Here is a 27,879-nt window from a genome sequence, read left to right on the forward strand (position 1 = left end):
TTTTATATTATTCTGAGATGAAAATGTTTAATAATTTTACATTTTTGAAACTGATTTACACATATTCCTGAGAAAATTATAATAATTTAGGATTAGTGATATACAAATACATAAGAATAATTAACTACACATTTCTTTAATTACAGTTTGTTTAAAAAATAGAAAAGTAATTCATAGCTTCAAAAATAGACTTCTGACCCCCTTTTAGCTAATAATAATAGCATTTTAACAATGGGCTTGAAAATACTCATGTTACAGATTTTTACAAGTTAGATAGCATACCTGTAACTACTTTTAATGTATTAGTATTAGCCATGCCAGGTAATATAGCTTTTGTTCTTTATAAAATTTTAAAAAAATGAGCTACAAGCTAGATAGGAACTGTCAGCTCCAAAAATCCTGAAGTTTTTTTTTTAATGGAGTACTGAAAGCCTATTTACTTTTTTATTTCATCTTAATTTAATGCACAAAAACGTTATCACAGAGCTGGGTCAAATGCTTCCTTAGAAAGTCAACCAAAAGGTGGTAACAGGCTACTAATAAGAAAATGTCTTTGTACACAAGTTCATCACAACCCACTCCCCAACAATCATTTTACTCATCATCTTATAAATGCGTAGGGAAGTATATGTGTGTTTTACCCTTCCTTGATGATTAACATACCAAAGATTTTAGAGATCAGAAGGGAGGTGATTTCCTCAGTAGAAAACCCATCACAGGAAAACACTCCCCATCTCTAGTACATGGTAGGATTCAAGCAGCTGGGCCACCCAAAGGAGGTCAGTGAAGGGACACAAATGCTGCAGCTGGACTACAGCTGTCACAGGGATGACAGTAAGGTTCATTATGATGTGGGAAGTAATCGAGCAGTGGTGGGGGTGGGGGTAAAAAGTACTGTATAACTATATATACCATCACAAATTTCAGTTATGTTTTTTACTGTCCTGTTAATGTCAAGTTATCATAGCTATGAATTAAAACATTTTAATTCTGTAATTAGAATGCCAATTTCTACCAGTGCAGGGAGTGTTTCATTGCTTGTAGCCAGGTATCCATAGCAGGTTTGTATTCCTCGGAGTCCTTCTGGGGCTCAAAAACTGCTTCTATTCGCCTTAGCTTCTTTAGTTGTTCCTTGTCAGTCCAAAAACCTATAAACAGAAAGTTCATTCTCAAGTTCAACTGCAAATATGTTATTTGAGTTGTTTTAATTTAATTCCAAGAGATCCAAAGCAGAAACACAGTAAGAAATCATGACAGCCTTTCTTTACTCAACCAACAACTTTCTCAGAGGGAAGCATATTTTTAACATTGTGAAACTCCTTTCCAATAGCATCCACTTGTTTGGAATCCTGACAACAGCACATCTGCTTAACTGGGACTGTTTCCAAGGAACAGCTCTGGTGCACTGAAGTCCCCTTAGGTTTCATCCACACTGTGCTTTTGGCTTCAGGTCCCTCTCCATGAAGAAGGGCCACATAAATGAAGACTTAGCACCAGTTGCTTTCCTACTGCCTTAAAAATTGCACAAATGGCAGAGAAGAGCTGCTGTATGTATTCAGATTAATTTATGCTATTGAATCATTCTTGTCTATCAAAGGCTGCAGCTTTCTTACCATTTTAATTGCCGAATAAGTCTTACCTGAGTATATAGTTTTTATCTTACAGTTGCGTTATTTACATATCAAAGCAACTGAATGAAGTTAATATCTACCTATAAAATATACTTCCATTAAGCAAAGCCATTGACAGTTTGTACTTTTAAGTCTGATTAATTATACACAACAATTCTGTGTTGAGTAGAGCTGGAATTTTTCTCCATTAATAATTTATTTGGTACTTCCATTGTGTTTATTTCTGTGAAAACCTTGAAGACTCAGTTCACAGACGACAGGACACAATTTCAGTAGGACTGACATGGCTGCACGGCAGCTTCCTTGTCACGTGATCCATCCCCACCGAGCACCACTCCAGGCAGTGTGAATATGGGAAGGGATGCCAAGTGTCCAGGTCAAGAAAGAGGGAAGTAGCAAGATAGGGTTCACCTCTTTCTTCTCCAGTAGTATATCCATCTAAATGTAAATGAATCTTACAAACGTATATGCAGATACTCACTGTCACTATTCATTTACGTAAAACTAAACAAGCTCAGCAAATTGGGACATTGTGTTAGAAATACAAATAAGGTCCTTGATTTGGAGGCATTTGTATGATGTTATCCATTTCTTTGGTCCATCCAATACAGGTACAAAGCACTATACAGAGAAACACAAACACGACTTACCTTGTATTCCCACAAAAATGGCTAAAGTAATCTTTGGGGAGTTTTTAAGAATTATTTGAAGTTATACCCTTTTTTTCCCTGACATTTTTTTCCTCCAGATTTACAAACACGCATTATGAAGGGAAAACCAAAACTCCTTTAAACGTATACATACCTGAAGCAAGGCCTGCTAGAAAAGCTGCACCAAGACTAGACATGTCTGCATGTGCAGGTTTTTCTATTTTCATATTAATTAAATCTGAAGTCATCTGCAGGACAAAACTATTATTACTGACACCTCCATCAGCTCTATAGGGAGAAAGGAAGAAAAAGTTTAAAAAGTACATTTAGTTCAAATGCTTATTTCCAACATTTCAGAAAACTAGGGTTTTGCACCTATATATAAACCTTCCTGTCACTCATTCATAAATACATTTCCATTTTATGGGCAAATTTAGAGGCCATTGTCCTGGTTGAAATGTTGGGGTTTATAACAGAACCTTCACATAATTATCACCACAACATGACAACAGTCAAAACCATTACATTAAACAAACCCTTTCAAGTGTTCTCAGATCTGGAAGAGTACTATTTTCAGTACTACCAAATCTCTGTGCTGGTTAGCTAAAATGCCATCACAGTTGCTTTTTTTTTTTTTTTAACGAGGAAGATGAGAATGAGGCTTCTATCTATCTATTTTCCTAATTGCATTATGTCAGAGATCCTTTTCATGGAGAAAACTAGAACTTACCAATGCTGATCTTTAATAATCTTAGAGTGATTACTAGTGGAGCAAAGTAATCACTCTTGCAAACAAAAAATAACTACAACAAAAAGTAGTCTTTGAATTGTCATAGATTGGTTTGTTATGCTGTTGGACTCCAATACCAGCCAGGCATGGAGCTGTTCTAGAATGTAGTTCAGTAAAGACATCTACTCTTTATTATTATAGAAAACATTGGGTAATAAAACTTAACAGTTGCTTAGAAATCTTCAATTCAAATATGCCAGCTGAAATCTTCTATACTACGTGATGCCTCAAAAAACTTTTGCTTAAATGTTCTGGCTGTTTCTGAAAGTAAAATCAGGAGACACTGCCTGATTGGTGATGTTACAGGGTTTTGCTTATTTGTACAGACAGTTAAGCAGGGCTACCACCTCTACACTACAGCATAAAAACCTTTAACTGGCAAAGTCACTTTTTTAGTGTCAGTGACATGCTTTTTCCTCCTTCTGTAAAAATAAGACATCCATTTGATTCAAGTTACAAGAAAATTTCCAAATACTCCATTCTACTTTTAGCTAAGTTTTGCTGCTATATACTTCAGCAATTCAATCTGTACAATACATCTGGCTCAAAGTTCCTATGTGCCATTTGACTGGGGATGTGCTATTTGACAGAACAAGTAAATAGGTGACATTCCAGGGCTCCACGGACCACCAGGATCATCTTTGTAAAGGCTGCCACAGACTGCTACAACATAGGACACAAGGACTCAAACTGAGGGTTTCTTCTCTCTGCTTTCCTTGATGGTGTTGAGAGAAGCAATGGGAAGTAATAGGACCGTAGAGGACTAATGAAAACGACACCTTTGAAGGAGCTTGTAGGAGCCAGAGACCAGGAAGGAAGGAGGGATAAAGGACAAGCTAAAAAGGCAATGAATATATTTATGGGCTAAGAACAACGATTTAAAAAAAAAAATCATAGATAACAGATAGATACTAAAGACAAAAGGATGGGAGAACAGCTTACAACCCTACTGAAAAAGCCATGAAGTGTATCTCATTATCTTCTAACGCTTAATCCACAAGCTGAATTGATATTTATTATAGTTCACTATTATAGCACTCTATGAAACAGCAATTTTATATTCATGAATAAAACTCAACATGATCATACAATTTAAAGTTTACATTACAACATTAGTGGGACTGGAATTCTAATGTTCCCTAAGCAGTACTTCCAACACTACCCATTTTTTAGTTCAGAGTCTTAATATGACTTCTCTAATTCTGGATGCAATTCTTTATGTAAAAAAGCTTCCTAAGGAATCAAAAATTCCAATACTTCTGCTCTTTTCCTCTTCATTAAAACCCCAAGCCTAGCTTTTCATTCTTGCCTCCTCTGTCCCAGTACACAACAGAAGACAGAAACTTTTACCTCGCCCCACCTTGCATTTTCACCTTTCTTCCACTACTCAAAGTTCTGATTTCTTAACTGTCTACATGCTTGCCAGTCCACTTCTTCCTTTGCATGGGTGTCAGGGAAAAAAAGCCACAAGAGGGTCAGGAACACTTTCCTCTGTTCTTGACCATGGTGTCACAATGACCCCTGGCTGCCAAAAGGAGAAATTTTTGAGAGCTTTCCCAGCATGAGAGGGCTTGAGGCTCTAAGGCAACTGGAGTGCCCAAACCAAGTACCTACCAAAACGTGCAATGTAGTTTTCCAGCAACACATAATTCAGCTAAAGACGTTGTGAGAAGCATATTCTAGGGATCAGTTACCTTGCTATATTTGATTTGCTGCTTCAAACACTGAAGCAAATCTGTCGTCTTAACAATTGAATTGTAAAAGTATTCTTCCTCTTTCCCTCATAAACAGATCCAGTTTTAACCGACATCTTAAAAAAAAAAATTCAGTCTGTGACAGACCCAGCACAAAAAATTTCAGTATGAAAGAATGATAATAAAGCATAGAATTACCTTTGTAGTAGGCATTGCTATAGGTACTCTTGCGCTACCCGAAAACATGAATTTGCCTTTTTTAAAAAAAATAGTTACAGCAATTCATTACTCACCTACTGACAATCACCAATGGCAATAGTTTTATTAAGAACCAGACCTTCTGTGGGTAGACTCTACTGCCAACTTCAGTTACATTAACATTTGACTTAGTGATCATCTATTTCTCAGCAGCAGAATTTTTACAGTAAGATAAAATGCATAATAAAGTTCACACCTATTTAAAATCAAACTCCCATATATAAAATTTAAAAGTTATATGGAACTTACCGAATAGTTTGAAGAGGAACGCGTACCTTCTTCACAATGATATCATAAAGCAGTTTGTTTCTTTAAAAAAATATTTAGTTGAGTTAGGCATTACATATTCCATAAAGTGTTTCCAGTGTCTACATAATCAAAAAATAAAATACAAGGCAAAAAATGCCTCAGTTGTGTCAGAACTGCTGCAATAGCTAACAAGTTTTCAAAATGCATAAATTGGAAAAAAAACCACCCCAAAAACAGAAAAGAGACTGAAACTTGTCTTTGTTATACGTCATTACGAAGGAACAAGGATGGCTAAACCACAGCCCACTCTATAGCAAGTCACACTAGAAGGTATATTTTTTCCACCTGAAATTGCTGATAGGCTTCTACAGACAAGATGTAACTGCTGATGTAAGAAGTGGTTTAAAGTGAGGAAAGCAGGCTGACAGAGTGCTAATCAGAGTTTATCCAGCTGTTCTTTAAAGGGAACAATCTGAAGGCTGTGAGTTTGACTTGTTCTGAAACCATTTCATTTAATGGAAGAAAATCTAAACACAAAGGATCTCTACCCTTTTCTAGTTAGTTATTTGAATGAGATGAGGTTCTCAACACCCCTGTTTTCAAGAGACCCATGCTTCAGTTCAAGAATTACTGCATCTCACGTTTCTCTTACAGTGCAGAAGAAAAATGCATTAGAAACAGCTGCAGCAATCCAGAATGTTACCTTCCTCCAGACATCCTTTTTTGCAGGAGGTTATTGTGCCCAAAGCAGAGCTGGTGACTAGACGGAAGGAATCACATGACTGTTCCCTAATTGGCCATAGTGCAGTGTGAGCCAGGGTCAAACCATATTCAACTTCAGTTCAAGGCACACTGGGTGGGTTTGCAAGGCAGAACCAATCTGTTCCACAGCGTGCTACTAATACGATACCATCAGTGACTAGCACTATTGTCTTTAACCTTGACAGATCTGGAAGTTGCTGTCCATTCACATCTTCACAGGTGTTTAAAGATGCCTATTACTGTTTTATAAAACACCAAAAATTCAAACGTCAGCCAAAGAGCTGATCTCAGAGTTGCAGCTTCAGGGATACTTTAAACACAGCTGAAGTGGGCTACGGCTTCTGACAAAACACTGTCAGGAGAGCCATGGCAAACTTTAAACAGAAAACATTTTTTGAACATGCAGAAAACAATATAATTTAAGAATCCCTATATGGTTACTTATAAACAAAAACTCTGGACTAATAAATATACCCGAGTTTATGTGTAAAGTATTAAAGAAAAAAAAGGAAAGTGGCTAAAACTCCTTTTCAATGTAACAGTAATGGATTGCTACAATTTAAATTTTACAAACCGCAGAACTCCATGTATATCCATTTAAGACTGCTGACCAAAATAAAAGCAAACATTAGAAAATATAAGCAAGATAATTCAGTAAGCAATACCTGAAAGCTATAGATTCCAATATAGCTCGTACAAGATGGTTTCTGGTAGTGGAAGGTTTCAGCCCCATGAAGGAGGCACATAAACACGAGTCATTCACAGAAACCTGCGGAAAAGATTTCACCATGAGTTCAATGAACTGTATTTGCAGGCTTTTAAGAAAGGAGTCAAAGAGTAAGAAAAAAAATAACTTACGACAATTACAGGCAGCATAATGAAAGGAGAAAATTGAAAACAATATGTAAGAGGTATATAGTATTATTTTAGCTAACTCAGTGAACAGTTTAAATAGCTTCTTTGAACAGGAAAAAGGTTTAAGTGACTTCTTCCAAATCTGGCATACTTAATAACACTAATCCATGTGACCTCTCTCTAAAACCCATACAGTGTACATTTTCAGTGTCTAGGACAGGGCACACTGATATTGCTGCTCTCTAGCAAGATTTCACACACACACTTTTTTTTTATATATATATATATATATATTATTTACACTCCTGAACTGCTGAAAGAAAGATGAACTGACTTTTTAAAGTAACACTGAAAAGGATGATAATATTTTTTTATTAGTTTATACTACAGCCTGTTTTCAATGACACTGATAGAGTCCAGCTAAAATTCTTATGGTCACTAAGTTGTCTTTTTTTTGCAGAACTGAAGGATTAATTGACAAATCTCCTCTCCACCCATCTACTCCTCTGATGAACTTCATCACAAAATATTGCGATAATGCTGGTCTGTGTCTGTTTTCTGACAATGTTAACCTTATTTTCACTGTAGACAGTCGTTTTTAAATTGATCAATCCTTTCTAGTTGTATTGTGCTAGATATTAATTATGACAACACTTACCAGAAGTTTTAATTTCATGCTTACTAAATATATACACACATATTTATAAAGTAAATTAAGAAAATGCTAACATATACTAAAAAAAAAGGAAGTATGGATACGTACATACAGCCAAAAGGAAAACTCTCATTTTGCAAAAGTTCCTAAATCCAAGAAACTTCTGCATTACAGTAAAATATTTTTGCCCCATACTCAAGTACCCTTTCCATTTTAAGAATGGAACTCCTTGTCCAGCCCACTAGCCTAATAAAGATCCATGGCTTCCAAGTTCACAGATTTTCATATACAAGATAATAAACTAAAAAGCATAGACTCATATTCTACATTAAGGGTTAGTATCTTGGAAGAATCAATCATTAAAAAAAGAAAAGAGAGCAGTGCATATATATGCATGCACCCCGGTGAGAAGTCCTATGTTTTTGCTGTTGCTACTAACCACAGCAAATTAACCCTGGAAACTTCTGTTTCTAGCAGGATGAGTAAGAGGAAAAATTATTAATGTACATATTCACTCAATTTCAAATAAATGTTCACAACAATGCTCTTCTCAGTGTGCTGCATCACAGCAGTAGAATCCAGTAAGAAAGAAACTTAGTTCTTACGGCTGTAATATGGATGAGTAGAGAAATGTTTTACTCTGTAGGAAATGAACACATGGACTTCATAAGAACCCTCCCAACCACTATCATTTTGAGGTCTATGAAACATTACCATACAATCAATTTGTGTTAGCATTTGGCCAGTGAAGCTGAAGAGACACGTTACAGTCCCAGAAGTGTTCAACTCTGTTCACATCCCCTTTCATACCATTTAATCCGCTCAGTTTCTAAATTGATACAGATTCTATTACTCTGAGTCTACTAGCTAAGCATATTCCACTGAAATAAGTGGGGCTTTTAAAAGGCAAAGAAATTCACATTGGTGGTTACTATTAGTAGTAACTAGATGTCACAGAGAAATCCATTCAGTTTTTTAAGTACAGCTTCTAAATTTGGACTGGGAATATTAGAATGAGGGAAAAAGACTGAATCAATGTTTACCAAGAAACTAGCTGGGGTTCCTTCTGGATACAGTGTCAAGAAAGCAAGGGGGAGACAAACCCACAAAACAAAACAAAAACCAACCAAAGAAAAAGAGGTTTTACCAACATCTCTAGAACTTGAGTACTGACAGAATTAAAAGTTCAAAAAATATTCAGACTAACATTTGCCTACCTCAGGATTCCTGTCTGCAAATATTGAAATTTGGCACAGCTCAACATTTCCTTATTCACAGCACAATTACTCACAGTAAATGCTAAATGGAAGCATCTCAGCATAATCAAGCTTTATACACCTAAAATACATATATAACAATTAGGTCAATTGTTTGGGAGAGGGCAGGTAGGTTGCCTGCAGAATAAATGAATTTTTTTCTTTGCCTTGTCCCATTAGCATACAGGACTCACTCAAAGGTAAGGTTAAAGATGTTAAGTTTCTTCAGAAAAAACACTAGTCCTGGGAAAGATCAAACTGAATATGATAGACCAATGAAGATGGAGAAAAAAAAACAACCCAAAAAAAAACCCCAAACCAAAACTCTTGGACCCACTCAGAGAGATGAGCTGTCAAAAAAATTCTAGGTAGCTCTAGAATGTACATATTCAAACTAACAAAGTACTACCTAAGACTTCTAACAGAAAAGAGAAGGTGGTAATTTTTGAGCAAGAATACTATTTTCACCCTAATGGCTTTTCTTTGACTAACATAGTAGCTTTTGAACACCTGACAGGTTCAAACATCAGTTGTCTATACACCAAAGCAGCAGCTGATGGCAGACATTGCTCAACCCCCACAGCACAGGAACAGCTTTCCCTTCATCTTGCCTGGTCCATCTGTCCAGTACAGTTTATAATGTTAATATTCCAAATGACAGCTTGGAGACCAGGGCTACACCACAGAGTTTCTCCTGGATGACAACACTGATTAGAAAAACCAAGTTTCGTGGAGATATGGATATTTTCATTTTGACAAACCCACAACTTGGAAACAGCTATGATGCTGAAAGTGTGCTTTTAGTCAGATTATCTCATGGTGCTTAGGAAAGTGGCATAACTAGATGAAAATGTTTTAGGGCTTTACATAGTCCCTAAACTAGCAACAGTTACGTTAGCAAAACCTATTGATATTCAAGTTGATTTTCATTCTCCAGGAAGGACTGTCTAAGAGCTCTGACTTACAGCTCTGTCATGTTTTGAGGTGACAAATTACAAACTATTATTACCAGCTGTCAAACCCATACTGGAAGCAGCTGCTGTGTCGCTGAACAGGCAGTACGTCAGCTCCCCAGCTACCACAATTTGTTATTTAATGTACTATGTTAACTGGAATTCCCATCAATTCCAATCTAGACTAATACACTAGACTGAACTGCAGCATCACTATCACCCTTGTTGCTGCCTCTGTACAGGGACATTAACTCACATCTGCAATGGAACTCAAGAGGGATCATTAATCAGAGGTGGAAAGGACAGACGTGAGGATACGTAAGTTTCTAGCATAAATGGAAAGCAAGCAGTAAGAACCCAAAATTTGTGACCCAGAGGAGATCACGTAATTGGAAGAAGTTCCTCAAATAGAGGAGAAGGTACAAGCAAGCTCCTGGGAAATGGAGGGGACTAAAGTGGGGAACAAATGCCAGGAACTCCTTACTACACACTCTCTGCTCAGCAACAAGGCACAAACCCTATTTTAAAGGGAAAAATCTAATTCAGATTAAAATCTGCATATTAAAGAAGGGTCTAAATATTACTATCTTTGCTTTTCATAACACCAGAACTTGCAACTTTGCTGATATTTAAGCACGTTTAAGTATTCAGATGAATTACAACCTATGTTTTCAAAAGAGGCAGAGTAAAATGCATTATTTTAGAACAGTGCTTAGAAGTATTGCGTCAATGAAGGCTTTGCATGAGGCAGAAAAGCTACAGGAAAGGTTTCTCTCTCTGCAGGCACTGCCTGAGTTACTGTGGGTAACATTTAGTTTATCTACCCCCCAGGTCTCCATCTGCAAAATGGAAGTAATTTTCCTATTTTGTAGGGTTTTTCTCATGGTGGGTGGTGTTTAAGCATTCTCATATGAAAGTGATCTTCACATGTTGTGGTGAGGGACTGAGAATAAGAACCTCAGTAGTACAGAACAAATACTATGATGATGAAAATTACTACATTTAAACATGTAAGAGTTAAAATTTTAACTGGGTTATTAAAAATATATTCTCAATTATATTAATAATTTTACCTGAAAACCTGGAACAAAACAAACGCCTTGAGAATCAACAATACTCTGTGCCATTTTTTCTGTTTCATCTACATTGGTGAAAAGACCTGTAAAGATGCATAGGTCATGCACTTTTATTATTTACTTCAATTTCTTCATATATTACTAAGAGACAAAAATCTAGAGTTAGACTATTTCCTTTTGTAATATTCTCGAAGTACATGTTCCAAGAGAAATAATCACTTCTCCTGTATTTCATATCCATCAGTCACATTAGAAAAAAACCCAAACCAATTCAGATGAAGACTAAATTCAGAAGGATCCTCTCATATCTGTTATGCTACAGCCTTTTAATCTTCACATCCTGTAAGAGGTCATTAGCTTTCCAAATAGACATAAATGGGAATTGAGCATATTAACAATGGCACCCTAAGTACAATAAAAACATAGATTTGCAAAACAAAAAATGTTCCCCCCCCCCCCGATGTTGTTACAGTCAGCCCAAGCACCAAATGACTACAGAGACAGTCCTTAATACCCATTGCATTTTATTCAGCACCCTTAATATTTTTACAAGTGACTGACACACAAATATAAATAAGGTAGGTCCTAATATCACCTCTTTGACAGACACTACTTTTATGTCAAGCTGGATGTCTCTTTTCACAACCCTATAGACATCCCTCTTCAGTTTGTTCTTTACTAACATGCAGCTCTTGTACTAACACCCATGTTATGTAGTTTTAACTCATAATGTCATTATGTGGCCATATAACATGTTTTTACAGAAGACTACAGGTCTCCTGTAAATGACAGCTATTGCTTTTTCTTCTCTAAAAAGTAAATTTTCCCATTGAAGATAAATCAGGTTAATCTAGCTCAATTTATGTTTGAAAAGTCCATCTTGGTAACTTACCTGGAGTTTCAATTTACCTTTGTAACCTTCATAAATTTGTTTGAAAGTTTTGGATTCTACTGTGCCCAGACTAATAAGCCTAAATCACATCTTTTCCTTCTTGTTGTATTTGCTATTACTGAACTATATATAGTACCTCTATGTCAGGGCAGAAAATGAAAAAAAATAAGTAAGATTAACTTCACCTTGAAATTCCACATACTCGTTTTTCAAAATTCTTAGAACTCATCTGATCTCACTAAAAGAAGCCCATTAAACTAAGTTTGTCTTGCTGCAGAAATTCCTGTTTCCAAACATTTACCACTATTACATGTCTTGTCTTCATCCATGTTGAGCTTTCACCATCCTTACTAAGGCTATTAGATTACCTTGCGTTTTGGCCCAACTCCTTCTGTAGAGCAAAAGTTTTACCCTTCTCTTTATTCATAAAGCTGATAAAAGTTTCTGAATTCTGCTTCTCTGCAATCATATTTCCAGAAAATAAAGGTCTGTCTTATTAAAGAGTTTGTAGTAGCATGCCTTCTTTTTTCTACCTCCCTCTAGAACTTCCCCAATTTTTGTCTGGGGTAACAACTGTAGGTCATGTCCATTTCACTACTGGCTAGCTAAAAATCCTTTATACTATTGCTCTGCATATACCAGTACTATCCATTTGAAGTATGGGTAAATTCTATATGGATAAGCATCCATTTCAAGTACGGAATTTGAAGTAGCAAGCTTATATACCTATCACTGATACTTGTATCTGCAGCACTGTGTATTGAACTGAGTAATTTCCTCAAAGACTAGTAGCTGTTATTCTCTAGGCTTGGTCAAAATTTGAATGATGAAGACCTGAAGATGACTCTGAATCATACTTAATCCTTAAGGACTCATACATGAGCAGGTGTATGCACATACGCACCAGAAGTTGACAACTTCAAGAAATGTGGAATTTTTTGGTGAGCTAAACTTCAGGAAAACCTTTCCCAGATAACCCAAAGTTTGAGACACTAATTCCTTTTTTGCACCCTGTTAAAAGGTGTACTAAAGTTCTAAGTAAACCAAGTAAACGGTTTATTAGAACACTCAGAAAAGTTGTCCTATAAAAAAAAAATCAGTGGTTTTGAACATCAACTGCTATAAAGCTAGTATTTTTCTTAGTCTTTAATTGATCTGGCATGCAAATCTTTTCATTACATAACAGTCATGACCAAAAGGCACATTACTTCTGTATGAAGCAACATACACAACACTTGTTACTTCTAAAAATAAGAAGCTCTTCATTTAATTTTCATAGAACTCAAACCTATTATTAATTCTGGGAAGTACAGCTACAGATGTGTCTAGAGCATTACAACAACGGTTTGTAGAATATTGCATTTACAATCATGCTACCTAGACTCAATGGGTAGTCAATTTCTGTGCTTCTCCTCAACTGAAAATCCAAGTCCAGATATGCTAGAATAGCACATATCTAACTTTAGACGGGTCTCCTTTACACCGTTTCTATTCAAGTCTGGATACCAGGTTAAATAACCAGAAGAAGGTATCGGGAAGCTTGTCCTGCTCAAGAGAAAGCAAGTAAGGAGTAAAATGTTTCAGAAAAATATAAGTCTACACTGGAGGAGGGTCTGAGAGGTATAGTCTGATGAGATGATTGTGCAAACCAAACTCCTGGTAGTAAATATACTCAGCAGAGAGCCTACTAATAAGACTGTGCATTTCCGCTGTCCAAAACATGTATGATAGTTTCTTCAATTACGGATAATAAACCCAAGCCCAATAACTTAACTAAAATCCCATAAATCAGTTTATGTAGTAATATATTTTACCCTCTGTAAAATTGAAGAACTACTTACTTATATCCTGAGCCCATTTTATGGCAGTGCCAATGTCCGACATACCGCCTTCAGTTAAGTAAACAACTTCTTCCCCAATCTTCCAACCAATCAGTGGATAGAGACCTTAATTATTTTCCATGAAACAAACCAAGACAGCTAGTTAAATTAAATGTTTCTAGAAAAACATATACAAGCACCTCCCACAATAAACTCAACAAAAGTAGTTTTTATTCAATTATGTCACAGAATTCAAGCTAAAACAAGCGTCACTGATATAGGTTAAATGTATTGTTCAAAAATTTAGTGATGGAGTTACAAGAGAGTCAAACAACAGTTTGTTAAACCAAAGTTAGTGTAAAAAAAATTCACTACCAAATTACAAAAATAACACCCCCTCTTTAAGCTAAAGGGAAGAGCTATCAGCACATACTTTTAAATGATAAGAGATCGTATATACTTTAAAAATTATCAATGTTTTCCTATTTGTTTTCAATCTACCTAATTTTCCCCAATGATTTCTAGAAAGTCAGAATTTACTTCCCCAAAACATAAAACATGAAGGCTGGGCTTTCAGATGAGAAGCACAAAAACTAACACATACATATACACAAGGAAAAAAAAGCAACACAAACTTAAAACATATATCACTTTCATCCTCTTCTATGAACAAGATCTGTTTTTTCATTCCTTTTTCGGTATGCAATGCTTCCTCGCATAGAAAGCAAAAAAACACAAGTTTGACAATTTGCTCATCCTTGTCGCCAAGAAAGGCTACTGCCAGTTAACTACAGCATTTTACCTGTATATTTGCCTAATATAAACAACAGAAGAAACATCCAAACTCATTAAAAATATTTAGTCACATACTTTGCCTATAACTACAAAAGATCAGCACTTGTATGGTTTACACAATGGGATTTGCAGGAAGTTATGATTTCCAGCAAATAGTTTTGACTTTGCAGTGACTCAGAAAAAAAATTCAATTACTTGGAATTTTTTCCCCCTTATCTCTGAGAAGAAAGGCAGAAATACATAGGGCAAACACTGATAGTTTATTTGAAAACACAGTACAGCATCTTTCAAAGAGCTATCTGCTTGAAGATACTATAACATTAGAAATAAACAGCCAATAATGAGGACAAACCTGACAATTTGTTCTTCCCTTTGACGCCCCCAGATATGTTGAAAACAAAGAACAGAGAGACCTACTACTTAAAACTATCAGTGTGAACACAAAGACCTTGTTTGATATTAGTAAGGAATTAGCACAAAAGTCCTGCAGAGTACTGTTTTTAATGCTAAAGCAAAAAGACTTTATCTAGCTGAAGAGTAGATGGTCAGAGCACTGCAGCTGGACAAATGGTCTTTCAGGTCACTCGATAAGGACCTAAGCATTCAGTAACCACTGCAATAAAAAGTTCACCCAACCCAAGTACTGTAACTGTTGGAGTGAAGAAAGTACCCGAACCGTACGCAACCCTGCTCAGGACTCATGGGTAATGCAACAATGGTAAGTGAGTCCCAAACCATAGGACCAGAAAAGCATCAGAAGGGTCTAAGGATTCTCTCTGCATTCTCAAGGTGACTTTGCTGATATACAAATGTCTCTCACAGAATCATCTCCCATTTGCTTGCCTGTGTCCAAAGGAGGGGCATGGTAGTACTAGTGCAATTGCAGAAACTTGGTTAGTGCAGGAGTAAGGAGTGCTTACATGGGAAAACAATTAGCAGCACCTATTTAGATTAAAGTTTGTATTTGTCTCTTGAAAGGAAAAGGTGACATACATATCTCCAGGTCCTTGGTGCAGGTCTCCCTTACACTCTATTTTCTACCAAAGGTGAAGCTGCAAAGCAGCAAGACCAAATGATTCATTGAGCCTAAAGTCCTAGAGAAGGACAGCTAATTAGGGACAGGGAGGTCCATCAGGTGGCCTTCCTAAAGATGTTCACACCAGAATCTCTAGTGTAAGACAATCCACCTCTAGGGAACAGGTCAACATGACACTTGGCATGACCAACAGTTACTAAGAATGATCAGACTGCCAGAGAGGTAGATTTAAAATCTATACAACATGTTTCCATCATTGAATTGTGATAAGTGCTGTTCTCCAAGGAAATCTTTTTTCTTTAAACTGTCATATATAGCAATTAAGTGTAGATCAGGAACTAGAACAGCAGCTAATGAAAAGCTTGCACAAGGGTGCTGTAGGTATTCATCTTGCAGTCTTAAATACATATGTCAACTTTAAAGATCGAACACATTACATTTCATGCCCAGGGCACTGAGAAAGCTAGGTACGTAACTTGTCCTACTAAACATCCCACAAAGCAGCCAAAGAACACAGGGGAAATAATTTTAACGTAAGTAACAGCCTAAAGCAGTAAGTTTCACAGCACTGCCTTAAAGGTTTCAACTCCTATCAGATCATAACAGCCATATATTTTAAAAGAAAACAAAATGGAAAAACCTTACAGCATATCTTTGCTATTACATTTCCACAGACGACATACATCTGATTTCCTCAGTAAAACTGTCGTCATAAGGACATCATTGCTTAGCCTAAAACGCATTTGCATTCATAGGGAATTCAACGTCCATGCTATTCACTTCTGACACACCTCCTGTGTTTGCCAAGGTCCTTCCAGACCTTAGCTGGTAAAAGTCTCCTTAGCACACAGCTGTCCTCCTCCCCAACCCCACCTCTCCCATTTTAAATTACAGGCTTCCTGAAATTAATAACTGTTTAAAATACAACAGACAGAGAGACTGTGCAGGCAAATTTACTTCAGTATCATCTGTTGCTCTCTTGAAAAAGAGCCATCTGTGACAAACTAACAAGCTTGACAGACCACAAATGTTCAGAACGACAAAGTTTTAAACACTAGAAACATATTGGGGAGCCCATTTCTAGCATTTAAAAAAGAACACTAAGAATTGCTAATCCTGCATTATCTCACTGCAAGTATTTCAAAGCATAAGGGCTCAAGAGGAGGAACTTACAGCGAGCCACTGGAACATTTTGATGTGAGAAGCCAGAGGACCAATGCCCTTTTTCTCCATTCCTGTACTGTATAATACTGCTATCAAGAAGAACAGGTAAAAGAAAAAAAAAATAGAGAAGGAGGGATGCAGGTAGCAGACATAATTATTAGTGATGTTACTTAAATTTTTTCTTGAGAATCATATTTCAGGATAACCAAGATCTACATTTCTAATTAAAAATTTCCAGTCTTCTGTTCTGTAAACACTTTCAAGCTGTTTTTCTACAACAAAAGGCAGAAGGAAAAGCATACCCCTATTCCATCACTTTCTGCACCTGCATCATTAACAGCTGTCAAGTAACATGAAATACTCTGAAACTAAAATTTCACCAGCTTACCTCTCTGTGATGCAAAGAGATGCTCTCCAGTATTCACATTCCAAAAACAACCTGTACCCATTGTCAGTTTAACATCTCCTGGGTGAAAGCAGCACTCTCCAAACATGGCTGACTGCTGGTCAGCTACCTGCCATACCAACCAAAACAGTACAAGTTAGCTACCAACTACCAGCCTACAATGCTGCTGGATTTTAAAATACCAATGCAAAGACTTGAGTTCTGATATGAGTAACCATTGAGAAAGGAACTGAGCATTAAGAGAGGACTCATATACAATTTCTTAAGTATTTGCAGGCCATTCCAATAGCCAGATTTATCACTAGAATCAAATTACACCAGGTTTGGAGACAATGTGAACATCTAAGCAGTACTGCTTGCAACACTGAAAAATATGTTATGGAAACGAAATAAATATTTTATGTTTTAGTATTTAATAAGGATAAATGGGGCATTTTCAATGCCAGGGAGCAGAACATAGTAGCTTGGCTTGAATTCCTCTTCCCCCAAATAGAAAGCTGCAGTTTTGAGGTCTTCCCTTCCTTTTTCCCTGCTACCCATTCTGTACCAAATTATTCCACGCTCAGTTTTTCAAGAATAACAATGGTTATTAAATGTATTTACTTAGATTTGTGCTTGGTGAAACAGTAAATTTACAGATAAGTTGAGCCTACAATTCTTTACAAGTAGCAAAAGAAATTAATGTTAGATAGATGACATATTTTCCATTTAGCTCAATTCAAGCAGATTTTTCTACATGTCATCACTTTACAAAAATAATGGGGTTTTCTTACCCAAATCCTAACTACTGAGGCAAAATCATGTTATTCTCCATTTATTTTTAGTGAAAAAGAAATAAAAGGTACCACAAGTGGATCTATTAACAAATACTCTTACATTTGTGTAGAGTCTTACTGAAGTCAAGCCAGGATGGACTGCACTGCACAACTTTATATATGTTAAGTCCTACATTCAGCACTTAATCATTTGGTCACGTAACCTTAATGGGCCTCAACCTCTAGAAATCCCTTCCCATTCCTCTCTCCTCCTTTTCCCCTAAGGCTGTAAACTAAGCTTTTGGAGAAAAATTCAACGACCAATTCTACAGTAGTTAAGTCATAGAGAAGGAATAGAGAATACTTAATAAACAAGCAAGTATTAAATCAAAGCTAGATAAAAAGAATATAGGTACAAATAGACTTAAGTAAGAAAATATTTTCACTCACCACTGCCATTATTGGAATAGGTACCCCAAATATTTCAGAATCAGCCGATCCAAAGTTGAAGCTTCAAAACAAATGTAATGGAGAAACATCACAACACTAAAATGACCTTTAAAATGAAATCTAGGTATCTAAGGCCTAGGTCTGCATCACATATGAAAGGTAATGCTACTGATTTATTTTAAAGAAAGCATTAAAACTGTTAATTTAAGAAATACTGATAATAAAGTTTTGGATGTAGTGTTAAAAAAGTACATCTGCATATAAGAATAACTGGATTTTTTTTTGTGTATCTATATAATACTTTCCCTGTGCAGATCATGTAGTATTTTTCTAAAGGCAATTAATTTAACAGGTATCATATTCTTTCAAATATGCATTCATAGTTACCTTGTGTCTTTCACGGGAGGATAAACAGACATTGGAATGGAAAGCAGGTTAGATAAAGTGGGGTTCCAAGATTTCTGAAATAATATGGAAGAAGTAAAATGTCAGCAACTCTCTCAGAAGCACAATAAATAGCAACATTTCTTCAAACAGCACATACCATAAAGGGTTCAAAAACACCTGTAGCACTGGCATTCGAGTAATCTGTGGCATACACAGAACCTATCAAAAAAAAAAAAAAGAACAAAGATTTTAGATATTCAAACAAGAGTAATTTTAAACATATTTTTTCTTTAAACATCTCAGTGGCTCCCATGAAATACACACTGAGTGTTTATAGGCAAAGTCATAGCAATACAACGAGCACACAAACTTTACCCGCCACTCACTATAATGTGTATACATTAAATACCTTATTTTACCCTCATGAAACTGGCCAGAAGAGAGCTGGGACTTTCGACAACATGTACAACACTGACTGCATCACTATCTATCACAATCTATCCAACTGCTCAGGCATTAGTGCTCAGGACAGAAACTTGTAAGTTCTTCCACGTTTCTAACAATCCTTTGTTCTTTCTCTTTCACATGTGCTTTTCTTCAAATCAAGGCCAATCAGTTCTGGTGTCCTCTTTAAAGCCTAAATGCTTAAAAGGTTGATAACACCGAATAATTATTTCCCTTTCTGTCTATCCTTCCAGGCAGGCCCAAAGGATAAATTCAGAAGTTATTTTTCTAAACAGTAAATATATTACAGTATTCATCAGTTATAAAGAAAGCACAAATTGTCAAAAAAGTATTTGAATTCTAGGAAGTATCATTGACAGTCATGAACATCATTACTTAGATTCCAGTATGCTTTATTAAGATCTATGAGGAACTGTAACACTTACCTTTAGTCAATCGATGCAGTAACCATGTATCAACTGTTCCAAAGCAGCAGTTATTTTTTCTGGCAGCTTCTTCAGCCTAGGAACAAATATACATGCAAAAAAAGTATTTAAAACTGTGTAAAAAGAGGAACATATTTCCTGATTCCTTTTCTCATTTTCTTTGTGCTTAATGATAATGCCCCTAGAAAACAAGCCTCTGATTGCCAATATTTCTTCTAAAAAGGGTGAATTTGCTATATAGGTAATATTATCCTACAGTTCATGCTCCCAAAAGAGAGTAAGCACAGTTTCTTACACTGCTCCTAAGGAAAGAAAAGCAATTAATCTTCTACTGCAGTGGCATCAGAGCCTTGAGAAGGGAAATTTACAGTCACAATTATAATGTGGTGAAGAATGGTGAATAGAGAAAACAAGACGCTGCATACTGCAGTTAAACCAAAAAAGTTAACATTAACAGAAGTAGTAAGTGTATTTTAAAACACGTGCTTGAGAACAATAAAGACAAAACCATCATTTTTGGTTTATGATGTCAGTAAAGAGCTCAAAATGTTATTTTCCTTGGGATTTTTTTCCCCATTAAAATGGGAAATTTAAGTTACATCTAATTTCTAGTAACTGTGTTCAACTACAGAATTCAGAAAAAACACACAAACTAGTTCACTCAAGACATGACTGAATACATTATTCTCTGTAATTAGAAGCCATAAATTTTTGAGCTTCTTTGTTTGATAGTCACATATTTTAAGTATCAGTGCCTGACAAAATGTGGAATAACATGCTTCTCACACTGAAAACTAAGCAGCTGCATAACCTTCAATACTGTAATCCTTCAAATTCACACCTCACATTTTCAACAGGTCCAACCAATACATGTCAGTAAAAGATTATACTTGACATTCTCAATAGTTTTGTGACAGAAAATACCAGACAAAACTGGTATTTTTGTGTAAAGAGGGTTTCTTTATGCAGGGTGGAAAATTGATGGTAACCATTTTCTTCAAAAATAACTTGAAAATAACATAGAAAATGAGTGACACTATAAATACAATAGGAAGAAACAAGGAAAATGGTAAGAATTAGAGCAAAGAATACAGCAACAAATAGCTCAGTGCTCATTAATCCATTACATTATTCCAGCACTTTTTTTATGTGTAGTTTCCAATTTACACTACAGCAATATGGAAAATAAATTACCTTGTTTGATCGTTCAATATGGTATTATTTGTGAAACTGTAAACACTGGAATAACGCAGAGTGGAACGATAAGACTGCCAGTTGAAAATAAATGCAATTGTCATGCAAAACTAGAGTGCAGACAACTTCACAACACAGTACAATTACTAATTATATAATTATATGAGTGAAATAAGGATATTTGACTGTGTCTCTCATGCACGAAGAAAACTTTTTACTACTATGCATTTCTAGAATCGGAGGAAAAAGTTGTATAAATGTGAGTAGATATTTAGGTAGACAGGCTTTGAACATTAACACAGATAGATGTCTTTCTTTCTCATTCTTTTGAGGAAAAGAACAAGCAAGGCAAAACTGAAGAGGTTACAATCAAAGTCATTAGCCATTATTATGACTAAAGAAAGCTATTCTTATTCCCTTTCCAGCTTACCTCATGTATATTTTTAAAAACCCATGACAACTTCATAGAAGTTTGTTGTGTTGAAAAAGTAAGAAAACTTGGTACCAAATATCGATCATTCCCAGTCAAGAAATGAAGCACTGTAAAAATAACATGGACTACCTGTTTCAAAAGAAGACAGTTGTTTAATTTTTAATCTCTCCCTTAAACGTTTCTGATCAATTATCTTCAGAGAATGACAACACAGATGAATGCTGCTGACAAGATTAGATGCAGATAGTGACAATTCTGTTAGAAAATCCTTACATAGGATTTCAGCGGATAGCCTTCCCACAACAAATACCACAGAAAAGAGCTGCTGCACTAAGCAAGTCTGTATGTTTTACTGACTTCTGCTGGCACACTGATAGAGACTGCTCTGCATTACAGAGACAGGTCTCCTATACGAGCACAATGGATGATGTGGTTGACAGCATTATATACTGTTATTCCAGTGAAAGTTCTTCTACAGTAGACAGGCTCAATCATGTTTGACTAGATTAACCAAAATGTAATCATTAACCAAGTTTTCATGCGCAAAAGGAATCAGTGGCAAAACCAAGAATTTAACTTCTTATTGCGAGTGTGCTAGTTAGTTTCCACCTACAGGAAAAGTGAGTTTTTCCACTAAGAGCAAATCTTTCTCTTCTAAAGGTGTGAAGTACAAGCCTTAAGCAGCATAAAATATACCTGTCATATATAATCTGAGAAAAGAATGCATTAAAAAACCCCCAATGAAGTAAAAGCCCAAAACACTACCAACCAAGAACTACCTACATCCTAAAATTATGCTGAAGCAGTGCTAACATGCAACATTTTAATACAACAAAGAGACAAAGAAGTAGCAAAACTCATGTTAGACCTACGGGTATCTTTTCCCATAATCAATTACCTGCAGACTACCAGTACTGCATTTTTTATTGGTACTATGTTCCATGCTAATCTTGCTCAGTTAAATCTTTTTAGGCCACAGCACGTCATATTAACATGTTAAAAGGACACTTGCAGTATTTCATATATTGCCCTTATTATTCCTAAAAACAAAACGGTTTTAATGTATTCAAGGAGTATCTAGCTTAGCACGGTTTTACCTTCAGCAGAAGGGACTTATTCCAGGAATTCACAAGTTCAGCACTTCTTAAGTCTTGCCAACTTATGAAATTATGAAAAGGTTTCCCCGTCCTCCTGAAAAACAGCATTTGAACGTTCCCATTTAAACCTACAGAACGTACACTGCCCAAAAAATTCAACATCATTCACCATTTCTAGTCAGGACACTGAACACTAGGTCAATTCCTAAAATAAGTGCATGCCCTCCTGGTGGATTTGAGGAAATAGTAACAGGCATGCAGACGTTTTGAGTGCAAGGCTTCTCACCAGAGTTAAAAAATACGTATGTATTCATCTCTTCCAAACTACTAAGAACAGAACAAAAAGGACATACACCTACAAACCATTCTGAACTGCTGTAAGGTGTGGCTGTGCAAACACAAGAGAACATGAGTAACTGACATTTGTTGCTTTCAGGTTGTGACTTGACTGAGTTCAACACTTCTACGGTCTGCTTCTATGAATATAAGCGAGCACAAATTTATTTTAAACAACACACAATATACATACTTGTGCCACGTAATGAAAGTTCCTCTCTGCACTGAGATGCCAAGACCAGCAATTTGCCTCATGTGAAGTCCTGCAGCTAAAAACAAATCACACCAAAAGAAGTATTTTTTTTAAGAAACAAACAGAAATACAATTTTTCCAATATAACTATAAAACCTATGGAATACTTAGGAAATTAAGAGTTTAAGAGAATAGAAATCTCTAAACTAAGTGGCTAGAGCAGTGAAACATCAGCAAACTCTGAGTGAGACCAACCGATTACAAAGCAGATGAATAAACCTATGTGTTTTACAAAGGCAGTTGTGGCACCCTGACCCTTTCCACCCTCTGAAAGGCCTGTTGATTCTTCGCTTGAACAATCCCAGAGACAGGCAGGCAGATTACATATGCCTATATAATTAAAATGTGCATTTCACATGGATGAATGTGAATGAAAGCACAAACGGAAGGAGTAAGTACCTTTACAAACTTACAGAAAGAAATGCTATAAAGAAACAAAACCACACTGATTCTGTAATCCATAAGAATGAATTTGCCTAAACCACGTATCACCAAATGCAACAAAGTATACTTAAAATTCGGAAGTATAAAAACGTACATTTGGGTATACACCAATTTTGCTGTTAAGCATTACCTTCAAATAACTGTTACAGAACATATTTTCTAATATATGTAACTGTAAAGAGTTAAACATGTCCACAGCTATTTTCAAAGCAGTTCTGGTCAGCTTCCAGAAGCAAAATTATGGGGAAAAAAAAATATATTAAGAAATTCTACTTAAATGACAGACTATCTATTTTTTCCAAAATACTATTACTCTGAAGGTCTCTCAACCCTGAAACTTGAACAAATCAACAAATCACAGGTTAAGCACGTCCTACACATACACATTCTTATGTTAACTTTCATGTGCAAAGTTACTTGTTTCTGTCAGTGTAGACTGCAGACTCTACAACCGACAGCCACTGAGTGACCATTAGAGAAGGGGTTTCACAGAAAAAGGGCACATCTTCCTCTGCCAACCTCTACACATACTTCTGCACCTTCCCTTATACTGGTCCTTGAATTCACACAGGTATCAAGGCCCTCAATCAGCTGAAAATTAAATCAATGCTTTCGCAAGGCTACCTCTTCCAACTGCCTGCACAAGTACTGCCGGCGGTGGGAGTGTACGGGAGGAGGACCTGGGAGTGGGTGGCTTGAGAACGGCAGTATTTCCTTTACAGTAGCCATTGGGTCTAAACGGAAGGCAAAGCCATACCAGTACTGCTGCAGCTCACTGCGCATTAGAGCGGCATGTCTTACTCCTCCCCATCTCCACAAGCTGCACGGTCACACCTCTTCTCCGGTGACAACCATCATGCTCTCCAGATCCCAGTGAGAGCAGAGCTAACTTCCATTGAAGAGAAAAACAAAACAGGAGAGAAATCATAGATATTTTTCAGCTAAACTGGTGAACTACACTGTCTCCTGGAATGATTGAATGAGTACCAGAATGTGAGATAGAGATGGGACTGTGCAGTCAGAAGCAGTTTCCACCTTTACGTAGTACTGAACTACACTTGCTCATCCACCTGCGCATAGAATCACGTTTTAGCTCCACAACTACTGTAAATTTAAGTGCTGCTATGCCTTCTTTCTGCTTCCGGACAGTCACTCCTGCCCCTAGTACCACACCCTTTCTTGCACCATGCAAAGAGTCATGAAGCTCTGCTGGCATAAACAACCACACAGCGATTTGACTCAGGAAACTGCTCTGGACTTGAAACTACTCTGTAAAAAGGAGGGAGGAACTGCTTCTTTTGACACCGGGTGGACTTATGCTCACTTGCTTTACACTACCATCTAAAAATGACTTGCCAACAGCGTGCACAACTTAGCCACAACATAAAGCTTCCTCTTCTAAAAATGGCTGAAAAATCTTGCTTCCTGATTTGCCCCACAGAATGGGAGTGAAGGAAGCCAGTAAGGTCTTTAGGTGTCAAGGTGGCATTGTTAGTCTCGCGACAGAACAGTTGTGGCTACTGAGAAAACAGAGCAAGAGCACAAAATAATCAGCTGCAGCTTATACCTGGTAACAGTAAGTTTCCCTGTCCCCTAGGCTGCCTTCCAAAGGAAGAGATGAGTGGTTTTGCCTTGAGCCAGGCTCAGAGGCAGAGCAACACTTGGAGACCAAACTGCAAGAGGGGGTGAACAGGAGGAACTTTAGGCACTGAAAAAAAGAGTATGATGCGCACACACCCAACAAGGAGGCCGGGACACTGTGAGAAAGCGAGCTGGGGTATGGCTGACAGGTCTATGGCATCAGCATGGCACAGAAGGTAACCCATGCTGGATCACAGAATGCTGGAGTTGCTACAATGGGAAAGCTGTGGGAGTTGTAGAGAGTAGGCACATGGTTAGAGAAGAATCTAGAAAGTAGAGGGGGGGAAAAAAAGCCTTCAGAAATTTGGCAGAAAAGGGAGTTGTGCGTGTTTTAGTGTGTGGAGTACTAGAAAATTTTAGGCTGAAGTACAAATAGAAAAGAAAAATAATACAGAAATTAGATGGTAAGAACTGTTTGTAATTTGAGCAGGGGAGTGGGAATATCAGGTTATAATCGAGCGAGCACAACTATGCAGCATCCTGCTTTCATTCTCTCACAAACTCACAACCGCACACACAACGTGGCAGTACAACAATGGGGAATCGGAAGGGGAAACAATCCTGCTCTCTGTACACAGAGGCATCTGGAGGAAGGAAGACACATACTGGGGAAGAATACATATACAAAAAGCTGAAGCAACAAGGCACTAACACGTAAACTGAGTATGCACACTGCTTCTGGTTGTCCTTCAATCCTAATCTGGCCCCACTGAAAGAAAAAGTAAATTGAAGTGTCCTATTTTATGTAATGATTAAGTAGGCCTTAAAGCATGTTATAGACCTGTGTTCAGAGATGAATTTTCAATACTTTTAAAATATAAAGATAATCTTATTACCTACTGAACTAACTTTACTAATTTAGATAAATAGTTAATTAACTTCTCAAACTTTATAAGCCATTACCTTGTACAGCCTCTTTTATTACACCAACAAACTGTCTCCACAGCACTTCAGGATCTAATTCAACCCAGCCAGGATGGGGATAAAGCGATTCCACCTGTTCACAAAAGACACACAAGCACTGTCATGACTCCTAGTTCACAATAACCAGCGTTCTTGTGAAAGTTTGTGCAACCACATTTCATTTTTTTGTTCTTAATTTTCCTGGATCTACTGCAAGAGAAAGAACAACAGTGTCACCTTTAAAACATGGTTGAATACAGGCGTGTGATCTCTAGCAAACCTCCTCAGTTCAGAGGGAATAATGAAGCCCAAACTCCAAGGAACTGGGGAGCCTGTAAAACCTTTTTGCGGCTCCAAACTGGAAACCAAGTTTCTCAGAGAGCCTTTCGGCACCACTGGCGAACTCGGACGTTGATCCCTCCGAGCGGCTCAGCAGCAGCAGGGCATAGCAGGCCAGGGAGCACCTGCCAGACAGGCTTCCCCCAGAAGGGAGGTGAGCTCCACTGAGAACATCCCCTTCCAGCTCTGCAAAACCATCAGATTTCTTATGCTTCCCCTCACTACAATCTTTTCACTAAAATAGCTAACAATAAAAAAGTTAATTCTGGAGATTGTCTTGATCCAAAAATCACAAGCCATGCAAACCAAAATCAGCCTAAAATTCATGTTCTAAAGGTTTGGGTTTTTTTAAAAAAACAGCGCTGTTACACAACAGGACGCGTGTAAACTCAAGTCCCTCCCAAGTCTCAGCTATGCCCTACCAACAAAAGTTTTAAGAGGGATTAGTCGATAAGCGACTGAAGCGAAGGTACGAGGAGGTGGCGGGAGCGAACGCCGAGGTGACGGGGCGAGGGCCATGGCGCTATCCCCCGCGGGGCTCCCCGGCGGGCTGGGGTCTTCCTTTCACCCAGGCAGGTGTGAGACCCCCGGGGAAGCCGCTCCTGCCCCAGCCGGCGCAGGGGATGCCCCGCACGGGAAAGAGCCGAGCCGGGCGAGCGCCAGCGAACGCTCCCCGTGCCCAGCCCCGACCGGGCAGCCGCCCCCCGCGCCCGGGCCGCCCGACGCTCGGGAGGCAGCGGGTACGCTCAGCCCGGCCCGCGGGCCCCCGTCTCGGGCGGCGGCTACTAAGGAGAACGCCGCCTCCCGAGGGGAACTCCGCCGCGGGCTACCCTCGCCCGCCCAGCCCCGCCGCTCTCGGCCGGCCCGGCGGCGCGGTGAGGGCGCCGCCCGCCGCCGTCCCCTGTCCCCCCCCCGCGCTGACGGATTCACCTTCCTGCAGCTGGAGCCTCTGACCGCGGCCGCCCGGTCATAGACGTGGCACTTCACCACGGTGCTGCCCACGTCCACCCCCACCACATACCGCGCGGGGGCGGCGGCAGCACCGCTCTCCTGCTGCCCGCACGGCATCGCCGGGAGCATGGAGTGCGGCCGGCCGGCCGCCGCCCGCCAGAGAACCGCCGCCCCGCCGCGGGGCGGGCGCCCGGCCGGCCTATGGGTGCGGGAAGCGCGGCGGAGGGAGGCGGCGGGAGGCGGGCCGCGCCGCGGCGATGCCGCCGGGCTGGCAGGTGGCGCCCGCTCCGCAGGCCGCGGCCTGCCCGACCCCGACCCCGGGCCCGGCCCTGGGGCAGAGCCCAGCGGCGGGCTGCCAGGGGAGGCCGGCCGGGCGGCGCACCGCCCCGCCGCCCGCCATAACGCCCCAGCGCCGGCCGTGGCGGGGAGGGCGGCACCTGCGCGCCCGCTCCCTCAGGGCGGGGAGGGACGGGGCGGGGTGGGAGTTCCAGGCGGCGAGGGCGCCTTCTCAGCGTGGGCGGGCCCTCGGAGCGGGACCCAGCCACCGGAACAAACCGCCGTGTTGGGTCCGCGCCGTTTCTATATAGATCTGGCAGATGCACCTAAAAGGCTTCTAATTAAACACCAAAGGGGTTCTAAAAGAATTCAGCGAGCGCCACTGGAGTATTTCCCCACGCTGCTAACACTGCCGCAAAGTGAACCGTGCCCAAACCCAGCTCCTCCGTGCAGCTGTACCTCAAGGGAGAATGTCTGCGAGGAGCTGGGGTCTGGCAAACAACGAGGTACGGTCGCTGCTGGGATGTGTGACTGAAGGCAGTGAGCATCAGTGAACAAATTATATGAAATTATACAAAGTCTTAATCT

General features: G+C 38.7%; 1 protein-coding gene across 1 annotated transcript; it reads right to left on the reverse strand.

Moving 5' to 3' along the window:
* On the reverse strand, positions 1–27,420 carry GK5 (glycerol kinase 5). Its single transcript, XM_075098848.1, has 16 exons — positions 26,995–27,420; positions 25,726–25,819; positions 22,678–22,753; positions 22,149–22,242; positions 21,049–21,180; positions 19,425–19,500; positions 18,692–18,753; positions 18,535–18,608; positions 18,148–18,208; positions 16,925–17,051; positions 13,563–13,667; positions 10,827–10,912; positions 6,700–6,803; positions 5,273–5,332; positions 2,436–2,569; positions 1–1,148 (listed from the first exon to the last, which is right to left on the reverse strand). Exons 1-16 carry the CDS (start codon positions 27,142–27,144, stop codon positions 1,012–1,014), a joined length of 1,572 nt encoding a protein of 523 aa, XP_074954949.1. The 5' UTR covers positions 27,145–27,420; the 3' UTR covers positions 1–1,011.
* Between the last annotated feature and the right edge of the window lie 459 nt (positions 27,421–27,879).

Source organism: Phalacrocorax aristotelis, chromosome 7 (genome assembly GCF_949628215.1).
Source record: "Phalacrocorax aristotelis chromosome 7, bGulAri2.1, whole genome shotgun sequence".
In the NCBI taxonomy this organism is placed as follows: Eukaryota; Metazoa; Chordata; class Aves; order Suliformes; family Phalacrocoracidae; genus Phalacrocorax; species Phalacrocorax aristotelis.